Source organism: Hyperolius riggenbachi, chromosome 2 (assembly GCF_040937935.1).
Source record: "Hyperolius riggenbachi isolate aHypRig1 chromosome 2, aHypRig1.pri, whole genome shotgun sequence".
Taxonomy (NCBI): domain Eukaryota; kingdom Metazoa; phylum Chordata; class Amphibia; order Anura; family Hyperoliidae; genus Hyperolius; species Hyperolius riggenbachi.
In genome coordinates, this window is record NC_090647.1 from 548,324,162 (window position 1) to 548,339,454 (window position 15,293).

General features: G+C 45.3%; 1 protein-coding gene across 1 annotated transcript in view; it reads right to left on the bottom strand.

Annotated features, from left to right (window-relative positions):
* The window catches only part of MAEL (maelstrom spermatogenic transposon silencer), a 40,430-nt gene that overhangs the window by 17,150 nt on the left and 7,987 nt on the right, over positions 1–15,293 (bottom strand). Inside the window, exons 4-9 of the mRNA XM_068266225.1 lie at positions 13,896–13,953; positions 11,642–11,797; positions 8,245–8,286; positions 7,735–7,862; positions 2,456–2,510; positions 2,090–2,231 (exon numbers count right to left, since the gene is read on the bottom strand). Of these exons, the coding sequence (XP_068122326.1) occupies positions 2,090–2,231; positions 2,456–2,510; positions 7,735–7,862; positions 8,245–8,286; positions 11,642–11,797; positions 13,896–13,953 (581 nt within the window). The remainder of the gene's footprint in view (positions 1–2,089; positions 2,232–2,455; positions 2,511–7,734; positions 7,863–8,244; positions 8,287–11,641; positions 11,798–13,895; positions 13,954–15,293) is intronic.

The window sequence follows — 15,293 nt, forward strand, 5'->3', positions numbered from 1 at the left end:
GGTGTCGGGCTTACCGCCAGGGAGCTTAAGAAAAGGTAAAGGGGGTATCAGCTACTGATTGGAATGAAGTTCAATCCTCAGTTGAAGTTCCTCTTCAAGCAGCAGTAATAACAGGAAAGAGAGAACGGTCTGCATTATACAAAACTAAATAACATGCACTATCCACACTCGCCGAGCACTTCATAAGGGATCTCAGCACCAAAAGTAAAATCTGTGGAAATCAGACCGCATGCAGCAAAAATACCCATCATGCATCTGAATCCCTATAGCTGCAAGTGTCATTCGGAAGTGCATATTCTTGCTGCATGCCATATGATTTCCTGGAAGCGTTCCAGATTCTTATGCACTTCACCACAGTCTGAAAAATTCTGTGAACAAATGAGGAAAATATAGTATACAGAAAACATTGCAGCAATCACAGCGCACAGCAAACTTAGAAAATGCCTGCAAAATCGCAACACGTGTGCTTCCTGCCCAAAGCAAACCTCAGGGCCCTTTTCCACCAGGCTGAATCGCAAAAACGCAAACCGCTAGCGATTTTACAATCGCTACGGTTTGCTTTTTAACATGGGAATCGCGGTAGATCATTTCCACTACCGCGATTCGTTTTTGCGGGGAATGCGAACGCGCGGCAGAGCGATAATTGCCGCGATTTTGCTATGCAGTGCATAGCATAGCAAAATCGCGGCCGCGAACGTCGGGGAATCGCCGGTAATTGCGATTCAGCAATCGCTAGCGTTCAGCGTGAACGCTAGCGATTGCTAGTGGAAAAGGGCCCTCAAAGAGAACCTGTACTGTCCGATTTGTACAATAAAAAAAACATACCAATCGAGTCACTGATCTCCTGGATCCCTCTTTGCCGTTTCTGCCGCTCCCCACCGCGCTCCTGGCTTTTAATCGCCAGTTTTAGGGCTCTTTTCCACTATGTAATGCGATCGCGACTACGATTGCATTAGTGATAGCGAACGCATTTCAATTTCCACCATGCGATTGAGCTACTATACTCCTAGTGCAGCTCAATCGCATACAAAACGCAGCAGGACAACGATTGCGCTTTGACCAAAATCGCAACGCAATTGGATCGCACTAATGGAAATTGCTGCTGCAGTTTACATTAGTTTCTATACCTTGCGATTTGCGATCAGAATCAAATCGCAAACCGCAGGGTAGTGGAAAAAGGCCCTTAGGCAGTGTTTACAAACATGGCCGCTAACCAGTAAGTGATGTTTGCGTGCTGAGCGGATCAGTCAAAACCAGCCTTATCAGCTTGCCGACAGACTATACACACACGAGGAAACGGTTGGCAGAACGGCCGCCCCGTCGTTTAAATGAATCAGGCGTGTGTACGTGCCTTAAACAAAGCACACAGAGTCTGTAGGGGGCATGCATAACTTGTATTCATTATAACAGAGGCATCCCATTCCTCCTTGGGTCGACAAAGCTTGACAAAGGAAAGAAGATTAGATATATTACAGAGACAGCGCAACTAGAAAAGGCTGCAGTAATCCAGCCCACATTAGAACAGGTATAGAAAATTATAGGATAGAAGAAATAAGGCTGAAAATTTTGTTAGTCTCTTTAAAGAGGAAACTCTTCAGGTTTGATAGTTACCTGGAGGGAAGGCTCTGAATAGCATAGAGCCTTAGCATTCCCTGCTTGGCCTGTTGTTCCAGCACTGTCTTCCGGTAAAGTTATTTGGCTAAAGAACTCTTCAGAACTACTAGTGTACCTGTGAGGGCGAGTGCATACGTACTGCACAGATGCGGACCAGACTTTCGCATACTTAGTAGGGATGTGCTCGTCCTCAGAACCACTCTGGTACGGGAGTCTTCAACCCGGAAGGAGAAAGTGTTTGTAGTCAAGTGACCGCTGCTTGTAACGCAGCGTGGGATGGGTTAAACAAGGCTGCTGGGTAAGTTTAACCCCCCCGCACACACCCGCTCACGGGGTATAAATTAGGAGGATGAAATCTAAATGAAACTCATTCAGATTTCATCCGAATTTAATCCGGAGAGCATGAATGGTTTCCAGTAGTGGAAGCAGCCGCTCTGCGAATCAAACAGGCTGCTGAGCAGACTCGGCGCCTCACCTGGTGTAATCGGCGTAGTCCCAGTGGATAACATCCAGCAGTCTGTGCACCGAGGACTTGGAGGGCTCTTCGCCCAGCTTATCTCTGTAATACTTAATGATTAAACTTTCGATATCCAGGAATTCAAAATGGTTTTCCATTCCTACAACACAGAGGAGGCATTACTGTGGGGGACAGTTCCCTGCGAGTTTTCATCGGTTACATTTACAAGTTTGCAATCTGTACCTTATTTGTTGTACAGCACTACATACGATAATGTTAGAGCTTTATAATTCATCATTATAAAATTAGACATACACCTTTACTATGAAGATGGGGGCAGGTTACAAAAAAGTGAAAATTAGAAATAAGTAACAATAGTCTTACCAGCCTTGTTAGCGAGCCACTGAAGACACCATTTAACTCTGAAGATGTCATTGTTCTGAAACAAAGGAGGAGAAGCGAGGTGCAGGTCAGGGGTCAAATCAACAATAAAAGACAGACCAGGAAGGAAGCGCAAAACCAGGGCTATGGAGTCGGAGTCTAGGTTGAAGCAATTGTTGGAGGTTTCATAAACTGAGGAGGCGGATGATTTTTGTACCAAATCCACAGCCCTGCACAACACTATACAATTTAGTAAAGGGCAACCATAACGGCATATAGTAGAATGCAGAAAATTATTCTGGATACTGACTTTTACATTAAAGAGAATCTGTACTCTAATATTCTTACAATAAAAAGCATACCATTCTATTCCTTAAGTTCTCCTGGGCCCCTCTGTGCTGTTTCTGCCACTCCCTGCTGCAATCCTGGCTTGTAATGAACAGTTTTAGGCAGTGTTTACAAACAAAAGACTGGCTTCTAACCAGAGTATCATAGGCTGAGAACTAGCTTACTGTGTGACTCATGCAGAGCTTGGAGGGGGTGTGTAAAGCTTCTGCCAATGACAAGCAGTGCTGCACATTCCACACTTTCCAGCCTCAGCCCGACAGAGGAAAGGAGATAAGATTTATTACAGAGACAGTGAAAGTAGGAAAGGTTGCAGTAAGACAGGCCACATTACAACAGGTATAGAAACTTATAGCATAGAAGAAATAAGGCTTAACATTTTGTTACAGAGTCTCTTTAAAGAGACTAACAACATTTTCAGCCTTACTTCTTCTATCCTATAAGTTCCTATACCTGTTCAAATGTGGTCAGTCTTACTGCAGTCTTTCCTAGTTGCACAGTGGCTGTATTATCTCTGTTATATAATCTAATCTAATCTTTCCTTTGTCTGCTTTGTCCGCCCAGGCAAGAATGTGCTGCTCTGCTGTGATAGGATAGAAGTTATACACACCCTCTCCAGGCCCCCTGCAGGCTCTATGTGAGTCACAGACTGAGCTCCTCTCAGCCTATCACACTCTGGTTAGCAGCCATGTTTTTTGTTTGTAAACACTGCCTAAAACTGGCAATTACAAGCCAGGATTGCAGCAGGGATGGCAGAAACAGCAAAGAGGGGCCCAGGAGAACATAATGTATAGTATGCTTTTTATTGTAAGAATTTTAGAGTACAGATTCTCTTTAAAGGATCCGAGATAAACTTTTACTCATTGAATAACTGTGTTCCTTTCCTATAGTTTATAGGGCATTCCTCAAGCCAAATACTTTTGTTTTGTTTTAATACTCCAATTCCCTATAAACTAAACAAGCCTCGCCCACAGCTTTTCACAGTGCCTTGGCACTGTAGCAAGGGCTTATGGGAGCTCAGTCTGGGCAGGAGGAGGTTACTAGCCAGAGATTTCAGAGGCAGAGGGGAGGAGGAGAGGGGACTGAATTTACACACAGGCAAGCTGATAGCATCTCCAGCCCTCAGCCTGTGCCAAACAGAGCATGGCTGCCCTCATTGTATCACAGGAATAAATAATCATAAACTTTTGAAGCTGTTTGCAGCTAGATATGCTGTGTAATCTATCTAAACTTTAGATAAGATATATAGACAAGTTACTTGTTTGTTAGTTTTTCATCTCTGATCCACTTTAAATATCCTGGTTTCAGCATCAGAATGCAGAACATATATTGCGCCTTTTCTCCTGGGGGACTCAAAGCACCAGCGCTGTAGCCACTAGGGCGCGCTCTATAGGCAGTAGCAGCATTTAGGGAGTCTTGCACAAGGTTTCCTACTGAATAGCCACTGGCTTACTTACTTTCTATAGACATACAGTGCATCCGGAAAGTATTCACAGCGCATCACTTTTACCACATTTTGTCATGTTACAGTCCTATTCCAAAATGGATTAAGATCATTTTTTCCCTCAGAATTCTACACACAGCCCCTGCCACATTGATGTGTAAAAAAACTAAGTTTACTTAAAGAGGAACTCCAGTGAAAATAATGTAATAAAAAAAGTGCTTCATTTTTACAATAATTACCGTATTTTTCGGAATATAAGACGCTCCGGACTATAAGACGCACCCAGGTTTAGAGGGCAAAAACCAGGAAAAAAAATAAAAAAATAAACCTGTTGTATCTATGATTCAGGGGCGCCTTGTAGATGTTCTTCCTTTGGTGTCCTCCAAATGTCCCCCTTTATGGCATCAATATGTCCCCCTTTATGGCACATCTATCTATCTATAATATATACTGTATGTGTTCTCCATAGGCCCCCTCTTTGTGTTCTCCATATGCCCCTCTTCATGTCCCCCTGTGTGTCCTCCATATGTCTCTCTTTATGTCCCTCTTTATGTCCTCCATATTCCCCCCCCCCCCCCCCCCCTGTAGCCTTTCGATTACCCCTCCCCCTTCCTGAAGTCCCCCTCTGCCTTATGTGACGTCCTATATGTCCCCCTCTGCCTTATGTGACGTCTTTTATGTCCTCCATATTTCCCCCCTGTATCCTGATTACCTCCCGTTCCTGATGTCCTGCTCTGCCTTGTGTGACGTCCTACTGCATAAATGTAATTAGTAGCAGTGGCAGCCGCTGTCACTCACCTCATCGCTGGAGCCCGCGGTGATGAGCTTCTTGCCTCCTCCCGTCGGCGGTGATGTCTTCCGTGTGTCCGGTGTCCTGATGAATACCCCCTCTGAACATTACAATCAGCGGCAGCTCCGGGCAGCACATACCTCATCCTTGGAGCCCGCGCGGTCAGCCGCTCCATCACACGCCTTCACTCTAGTGCCGGCACTTCCTGGTTGCATCTGTATGCATCATTACAGATGCGACCGGCACTAGAGTGAAGGCGTGTGATGGAGCGGCTGACCGCACGGGCTCCAAGGATGAGGTATGTGCTGCCCGGAGCTGCCGCTGATTGTAATGTTCAGAGGGGGTATCCATCAGGACACCGGACACACGGAAGACATCACTGCCGACGGGAGGAGGCAAGAAGCTCATCACCGCGGGCTCCAGCGATTAGGTGAGTGATGCCCGCGGCTGCTGCTGCTGCTTGTTTTCTTCAGAGGGGCAATTAGGACGCCGGACACTCAGAGGACAACACCAAGGACCGGAGGGGCCAGAAGCTCATCACCGCGGGCTCCAGCGATGAGGTGAGTGACAGCGGCTGCCACTGCCACTAATTACATGCAGGGAAAGTTCAGGAAGCCCCCAGGGAGTGCAGGGAGTCCCCGACATCGCCGCAAGTCCAAGGTTCATATCGGCAGGCGATAATTAAGTCGGGGACTCCCTGCCTTTGGACTATAAGACGCAGGGACTTTTTCTCTCTGTACTTTTGGGGGAGAAAAAGTGCGTCTTATAGTCCGAAAAATACGGTATGTATAAATTATTTAGTCAGTGTTTGCCCATTGAAAAATCTTTTAAATCCCTGATTTACATTCTGACATTACATGGTGACATTTTTACTGTTGGCAGTAGATGTAGCTGCTGCATGCTTTTTTTTGGCAGCTGTAAACAGCTATTTCCCACAATGCAGCAAGGTTCACAGACAGGAAACTGCCAAGAGTACATACTTTTCTTGTTTTTTGTGGGAGGGGTTTCACCACAATAACAGCCATACAGCGCCCCCTGATGGTCTGTTTGTGAAAAGGAATAGATTTCTCATGTAAAAGCGGGTATCAGCTACTGATCACATGTACAGAAGTATTCCCAGCCTTTGCTTTGCTCCTCACACTATATTGGCAGTTGGGCTGAGCAACTGCTGTTCAGTAAGTGCTTTTGTAATAACTATGAATCCTCAATGAACAAATGGACTAGTCCAAAGCCTGATAGAACTGTCAAGATATTTATTACTATGTGACAGAGATATGAAAAATGTAATCTTATAGTGCATTTTACCCTAGGGAAAATGTACATTTATAAGTATTTAAAAAAAATTTCCGTTAGTTTTCCTTAAGGGCCCGTTTCCACTTGTGCAGTATCAGCGCGGGTCCCCCGCTGACTAAATCGCATGCGTATTTTACAGCGATTTTGCATAGGTTAGTAGTGATGCGATTTTAACCATGTCACTGCCTGTGTGATTTAACTTTACTTTCTATGCAAAATCGCGGTAAAATACGCATGCCAAAACCGAATGTGATTTCCCTATTAAATACATTAGCGGCGATTCGGATAGCGGTGTGCGGGATGCGAATTCTGACGGCTCTGCCGTGCAGAAAAACGCTCAGGATTACTGACAAGTGGAAACAGGGCCATCCACTTGTATTGGCTATGCGGATTCGCGATAGTGGAAACCGGCCCTAAAAGTAAACCTTAACTGAAAAAACAAAAACAAAACAAAAAAAACAAGAGTTTTACTTACCTGGGTCTTCGACCAGCCCCCAGCAGCCGCCCTGTCCTGACCGATCCTCCGTTTCCCTGCCACGGCTTACTTTACTTTCGTTCCTGCGCGGCCCTTGCTATGTACGCATTCACGTCAGCAAACGGGTCCTGCACAGACGCAGTAAAAGGTTCTCTCTTTCTTCGCCTGCACAGGTCGCGTTCACGTAAGTACAAGGATACACGTAGCAAGGGCCGCGCAGGCGCAGTGGACTACAGAAATGAAAGTGAATTGTGTCGGGGAACGAAGAATCGGTTCGGCACGCCACGGGTACAGGACGGCTGCGGGGGGCTGGTCAAAGCCCCAGGTAAGTGAAATTATTTTTTGGGGGGTTAAGGTTCATTTTATATACATACATAGCCATCCAATTTGGCAAAAGATCGATCTCTAAGATCAGAATTGGACCAGAGAGGGATGGAATCCTTCCACACAATATAATAGATATTCAATACATTTCATCATCTTAAGCCTCATCTACACGCGTAGATGAGGCCCCGATCCGGCGGCTCGATTAGCCGCCGGATCGCCTCTTCCGCGTCCCCGCACCGCTTAACTTCCGCGCGATTCCCTGCCATTGTCCCCTTGCGGGGAACGAGCAGGGAATCGGCGGTAGCAAGATCCGACCTGTCGGATCTTATCAATCGAGCCGCATCAGCGGCTCGATTGATAACACACATCGGAGCCTCATCTATGCGTGTAGATGAGGCTTTACTCCCGGTAGAATTGGTCATTTAGATCTAAATTATGAATGGGCAGACCTGCTGGGCCATCAATCTCCGGCAGATTCGATGACAGTGATGAAATCTGCCAAGAATCGAACGGGAAAATCAAAAAGTTCATGGGCACCTCAAGACCAAACCTGCCAGGGGAAGAGAGGAGAGACAAGAGGATCTATACTAACACAAATGTAAACAAACCCTGCAATAAATGTGCGACTGCAGGCCAGGCACCGGACACAGGAAGCTGCACAGCGAGCGGTACAACTTGTAATAATCACGGTTCGCCAGTTCGAATCCCCCCACTGGAATCTGATGTGTGGAGGCACCTGAGGAGAAAGCAGAGGCACATGTAGCAACAAACAATCAGCCGGACCTCGATCTAATTCGGGGGGGGGGTCCTCATTTCTGGCCTCTTCTCTCTATTCTCTTTCAGCAGAGCAGTGTGCAGCAGAATATCAGCAGGTGGTGCAGTCCTCATTACAGCATGAGCTGTGCTGCACCGTACTTCACAGTTTGTGGCCATACAGAGGATGAAGGAGGACAGCGCCACCTGCTGATGTTCTGCTACACACTGCTCTGCTGAAAGTAAATTGAAGGAGTCAGACCTGAGGACTGGCTCAAAACAGCCCATGGACCAGCACTGGGCCTGGGATCCCTGATCTAATGGACAGAAGACTCTACAGCCATAAACAGTAAAAAAAAGCTTACTTCCAGCCTGGCAGTGATAGCGGAAACCCAGCGGCAAATCTCCTGGAAAGAAAAAAGAAACTCAGATTGGTTGATTCTCAGCAATGTTCAGTCATAACCCACATGTTTTCCAGCTGTCTAACTACTTCCTATGTGATCTGTTTTCTTTAAACGCTGTATGGGGAGCAAGCAAGTTATAAACCACACAAAAGTGCACACTTTCTAATAACAGAAAAGACCGTCTTATACAAGCCATGAGTCCCAATAGAATGCAGACTACAGTATCTAATATTTAGAGTTAGGGTCCTTTTACTATATCAGCAGCTGTCCGTTATATATCAGAGTAAGGGAGGAAATGACATCATGATTGGCTTCAGTCAGAGGCAGTAAAGATGGAAAATGCCTGAAACAGTTCTCTTTATTTACTATATAAAATTCACTGAAATCAAAATGTGGACAGTACAATACATACACTCACCTAAAGGATTATTAGGACCATCTGTTCAATTTCTCATGAATGCAATTATCTAATCAACCAATCACATGGCAGTTGCTTCAATACATTTAGGGGTGTGGTCCTGGTCAAGACAATCTCCCGAACTCCAAACTGAATGTCAGAATGGGAAAGGAAGGCGCGATTTAAGCAATTTTGAGCATGGCATGGTTGTTGGTGCAAGACGGGCCAGTCTGAGTATTTCACAATCTGCTCAGTTACTGGGATTTTCATGCACAACCATTTCTAGGGTTTACAAAGAATGGTGTGAAAAGGGAAAATATCCAGTATGCGTCAGTCCTGTGGGCGAAAATGCCTTGTTGATGTTATAAGGTCAGAGGAGAATGGGCCAACTGATTCAAGCTGATAGAAGAGCAATGTTGACTGAAATAACCACTCGTTACAACCGAGGTGTGCAGCAAAGCATTTGTGAAGCCACAACAACAGAAGACCCCACCGGGTACCACTCATCTCCACTACAAATAAGAAAAAGAGGCTACAATTTGCACGAGCTCACCAAAATTGGACAGTTGAAGACTGGAAAAATGTTGCCTGGTCTGATAAGTCTCCATAGAGTCAGAATTTGGCATAAACAAAATGAGAACATGGTTCCATCATGCCTTGTTACTACTGTGCAGGCTGGTGGTGTAATGGTGTGGGGGATGTTTTCTTGACACACTTTAGGCCCCTCCGTGCCAATTGGGCATCGTTTAAATGCCACGGGCTACCTGAGCATTGTTTTTGACCATGTCCATCCCTTCATGATCACCATGTACCCATTCCTCTGATGGCTACTTCCAGCAGGATAATGCACCATGTCACAAAGCTCGAATCATTTCAAATTGGGTTCTTGAACATGACAATGAGCTCACTGTACTAAAATGGCCCCCACAGTCACCAGATCTCAACCCAATAGAGCATCTTTGGGATGTGATGGAACAGGAGCTTCGTGCCCTGGATGTGCATCCCACAAATCTCCATCAACTGCAAGATGCTATCCTATCAATATGGGCCAACATTTCTAAAGAATTCTTTCAGCACCTTGTTGAATCAATGCCACGTAGAATTAAGGCAGTTCTGAAGGTGAAAGGGGGACAAACACCGTATTAGTATGGTGTTCCTAATAATCCTTTAGGTAAGTGTATGTTATGTAAGTAGAGGAAGTATTTATCTACAGTGGCTTGCAAAAGTATTCAGCCCCCTTTTCATTTTCCACAATTTGCCACATTACTGCCACAAACATGAATCAATTTTATGGGAATTCCATGTGAAAAACCAATACAAAAAGTGGTGTACACGTGAGAAGTGGAACGTAAATCATACATGATTCCAACCATTTTTTAAAAATAAATAACTGCAAAGTGGGGTGTGCGTAATTATTCAGCCCCCTTTGGTCTGAGTGCAGTCAGTTGTCCATAGACATTGCCTGATGAGTGCTAATGACTAAATAGAGTGCACCTGTGTGTAATCTAATGTACAAATACAGCTGCTCTGTGACGGCCACAGAGGTTGTCTAAGAGAATATTGGGAGCAAGAACACCATGAAGTCCAAAGAACACACCAGACAGGTCAGGGATAAAGTTATTAAGAAATTTAAAGCAGGTTTAAGCTACAAAAAGATTTCCAAAGCCTTGAACATCCCACGGAGCACTGTTCAAGCGATCATTCAGAAATGGAAGGAGTATGGCACAACTGTAAACCTACCAAGACAAGGCCATCCACCTAAACTCACAGGCCGAACAAGGAGAGTGCTGATCAGAAATGCAGTCAAGAGGCCCATGGTGACTCTGGACAAACTGCAGAGATCTACAGCTCAGGTGGGGGAATCTGTCCATAGGACAACTATTAGTCGTGCACTGTACAAAGTTGGCCTTTATGGAAGACTGGCAAGAAGAAAGCCATTGTTAACAGAAAAGCATAAGAAGTCCCGTTTGCAGTTTGCCACAAGCCATGTGGGGGACACAGCAAACATGTGGAATAAGGTGCTCTGGTCAGATGAGACCAAAATGGAACTTTTTGGCCAAAATGCAAAACGCCATGTGTGATGGAAAACTAACACTGCACATCACTCTGAACACACCATCCCCACTGTCAAATATGGTGGTGGCAGCATCATGCTCGTGGGGTGCATCTCTTCAGTAGGGACAGGGAAGCTGGTTAGAGTTGATGGGAAGATGGATGGAGCCAAATACAGGGCAATCTTGGAAGAAAACCGCTTGGAGTCTGCAAAAGACTTGAGACTGGGGCAGAGGTTCACCTTCCAGCAGGACAACGACCCTAAACATAAAGCCAGGGCAACAATGGAATGGTTTAAAACAATACATATCCATGTGTTAGAATGGCCCTGTCAAAGTCCAGATCTAAATCCAATCGAGAATCTGTGGCAAGATCTGAAAACTGCTGTTCACAAACGCTGTCCATCTAATCTGACTGAGCTGGAGCTGTTTCACAAAGAAGAATGGGCAAGGATTTCAGTCTCTAGATATGCAAAGCTGGTAGAGACATACCCTAAAAGACTGGCAGCTGTAATTGCAGCAAAAGGTGGTTCTACAAAGTATTGATTCAGTATTGATTCAGGGGGCTTAAAAATGTTTGGAATCATGTATGATTTTCGATCCACTTCTCACGTGTACACCACTTTGTATTGGTCTTCCACGTGGAATTCCAATAAAATGGATTCATGTTTGTGGCAGTAATGTGACAAAATGTGGAATACTTCAAGGGGGCCAAATACTTTTGCAAGCCACTGTACTCATGTGTTTTTCTTATCCTGTGATAGTATGGCTTCCCCTGCTGCTTTAGGCCACACTGGTTACTCTGGGAAAACTACACTCAGATTATCTTGCACCATTTGTCAAGACACTCCTGTGGATAGGTCAGCCCAACACAGTAAGGGAGAAACAAAAACGTGAAGCGGCTTCCTACCTGGATCAATGAAGTCATGGAAGGAATCCAGAATTCCGTCTTTGAGAGAGTAGCGCACAGACCCGACCTCGCAGGGGACGAACCTCTGCTCACAGAAGGGGGGCATCTCCCCGTGGCTGAAGATGTTCAGGATGGAAATCACTTTGCTCTCCAACTCTAGAAATCGAGGGAAAATGTTAAAGAAAATCTGTAACGAAAAAAGTTCCCCTGGGAGGTACTCACCTGGGGTGGGGGAAGCCTCCGGATCCTATTGAGGCTTCCCCCGTCCTCCTGTGTCCCACGGTGGCGGCGATAAAGCCCCCCGAACAGCGGGGATGTAAATATTAACCTTCCCGGTTACAGCGCAGACGCAGTATCGGCTCTCCGCTCGGAGATAGGTGGAAATAGCCGATCGCTGTCGGGCTGCTCTACTGCGCAGGCGCAAGTCTCCTGCGCAGTAGAGCGAACCCGACGGAGATCAGCTATTTCCGCCTATCTCCGCGGGAAGAGCCGCAACAGCGCCCCCGCTGGAGCCAGAAAAGGTAAATATTGCACAGCCTGACAAATTGTCGGCTGTGCGTTCTGTGGGCTGCAGCGAGACCGCCGTGGGACACAGGAGGATGGGGGAAGCCTCGATAGGGTTAAGAGGGTTTCCCCCTACTGAGGCGAGTATCCCCCAGGGGAACTTTTTTCGTTACAGAATCTCTTTAAAGAGGACCTGTAGTGAAAATAATGCAATTAATAAAACTGCTTTTTTTTACAATATTACTTTAGAAAGTATGTAGTCAGTGTTTGCCCATTAAAAAAATTGTTCCTCACTCCGATTTACATTCTGAAATTTACCACAGTTGGTGACATCTTTAGTCCTGTCAGGTGCAGCTCTGTGGAATATGTTTGTATGAGAATTCCGAAGCCAGTGAAATTAATGCCTGGTCTCCCAGAATGCCCTGGGAGGAAAATTTCAAATAATAAATAGCCTAGGCTAGGGATCACTGGGAGGGTGGGACTACATAGCAATATATAGATATAGGAAGCATTTCTGATGCGGAAACCAGGAAAATTACCATAAAAAGTGGGTATCCTGAATCTTTTACTGCATTCTACTGTATGCCACTACAGGTCCTCTTTAACAATGCAAAGTGGTTGAACAGAACAGAGATCTAAATCTAATCAATATTTGATGTAACCATGATGATCGAATCTGATCAGAGAGAAATCTTGTGCCTGATCATACACCACAGGCCGATTTGTGATCGATTTCAGCATGAAATCTCTTGTGAATCGGCCTTGTGCCGCTGCATCCACCGCCTCGTTCAGCTGCTGCGCCCATCAGACAGCTGCATGCCTACAGATCATTCTTCTATGGACAGGGGTGTTCATGCGCATGTGCAGTACGTAAAAAGTGGTACGGCGCAAGTGCAGCACGCTACCAGCAAAAGGGGTGCGATCAAGGGGGCAAGCTGCCCAAGCACAGCAGCCTGCAACTGGCCAAGTCAGACAGATTTCAGAGGACCCTGCAGCTAAACAAAGCGAAGAATGACAGCGAGAGCACAAAAGCACTGCAAAAACCTGGAAGAAGAACCAGGTTAAAGAGGAACGCCAGTAAAAATAAATAAAAAAAGTGCTTCATTTTTATAATTATGTATAAATGATCAGTTTAGTCAGTGTTTGCTCATTGAAACATCTTTCCTCTCCCCAATTTACATTCTGACATGTATCACGTGGTGACATTTTTACTGCTGGCAGGTGATGTCAGTGGAAGTAGCTGCTGCTTGCTTTTATGGCAGTTGGAAACCGCTATAAACATCTTGTTTCCCCCAATGCATTGAGGTTCACAGACAGGAAACTGTCAGGACCATGGTCCTGACATCACACTGTGGGAGGGGTTTCACCACAATATCAGCCATACAGACTCCCATGATGATCAGTTTGAGAAAAGGTAAAGATTTCTCATGGGAAAGGGGGTATCCGCTACTGATTGGGATGAAGTTCAATTCTTGGTTACAGTTTCTCTTTAAACTGAAAAATGTATTCCACTTTAGGTATCCTTTAACTTTTCTGATCACCAGCACTTTCCAGGGTTTTTAAAAAAACACTTTGACAACAAAATCCTATATTATAAAATAAAATTGCCACATGTTGCATTTTTGGAGTGACTGCAGTTCTGGAATAATACGTTTCTTCTGACTCCCCCACCCCCATTCAAGTTCAGGAGGACCAACTTCAGGATTGCAATGAATGCCATGTCACGCACCTGCACTCGCCGATTACATACCCTGTATTTTTTTACATAACCTCTCTTCCTTTTTAGACACTTCCTCCTGATGTCGTGCCTATATAAATAAAATGTACACAATTAAGGATAAAATATTCAATCCATATCGCTGCTGCATATAGAACTGAAAATGATATACGCTTACGGAAATCACTAAAAAGCATCCAAAATGTTTTCAGGGAGTCCACGAAATGGCAATTAGTGGGTGACTCATACCGGCCAATTACATTAACGAATGCAGTTACCACAAACCCAGGCCAAATTTCTTGCAAATAGACTAAGGGCTTGATTCAGAAAAGGGTGCTAAGTGTTAGCACGCCAGTGAAAAGCCACTTTGCATGTGCTAACATGCTTTGCACGTGCTAAGTAGTTAGCACATGCAAACTACTTAGCACCATAGTTAGCACATGTAAACTACTTAGCACCCTAGTTAGCATGCCCAAAGCCTTTAGGCGTGCTAACTGGGTTAGCACCATTTACTGAATCGAGCCCTAAGTGTTCTATTCACACAGACCAAGCAGGCTTACTATATTTTTCAGAATATAAAGACTTTTTCTCCCCCCACAAAATTGGGAGAAAAAGTTCCTGTGTCTTATATTCCAAAGACAGTGAGTTCCTGACTTATGAACGCCTGCCGATACCAACCACGATGTCAGGGATTCCCTGCCTTGTCCCCCCCCATTAGGTCCTCCATCCCCCGCACCCCGTGTAAGAATAATTAACATCTCCTCTTCCACGTGGCTCCCCCTAGTGAAGGTTTCTGTTTATTGCGTCATCAGCAGAAGCCTTCACTAGGGGGAGCAGCACAGAAGAGGAGAGGTCTGCTGATTTCTGCTGCAATCGCTAGGAAGGTGAACTGCTCTGCTGCCAATTGTGCTCAACAAATAGGGCATATATCCTCAGCGCTTAGTTTCGCAATAGGGCTCTGCAGTCACCAACACAGTGCTCCAAAGACATACATAGGTGCCCGCCACCCAGAAGCAAAAGCAAAGAAGCCAATGGTCACTTGTTCCTCAAACAAAGACAACCAATCTGTTTGTAATATTTGCATAAAAGATATTAACAGGTACTCACAGTGCGGGACCTTGCAACAGGGACCCATAGGATGTAAACAAGCATATTGTGTATATAAATAAACATGCAAAAAGTCGACAAGTGCCCAATCTACTGCTTCCTGTCCGGTTTCGGCTATCCGTCGTCGTCAGAGGATACTGGAGATTAAGCTAGAACACAATTTATAGGGCAGTGATGGCTAACCTTGGCACTCCAGCTGTGGTGGAACTACAAGTCCCATGAGGCATTGCAATACTCTGACAGCTCTAAGCATAACTCGGGGAGGCATGATGGGATTTGTAGTTTGTCACAGTTGGAGTGCCAAGGTTAGCCATCACTATTATA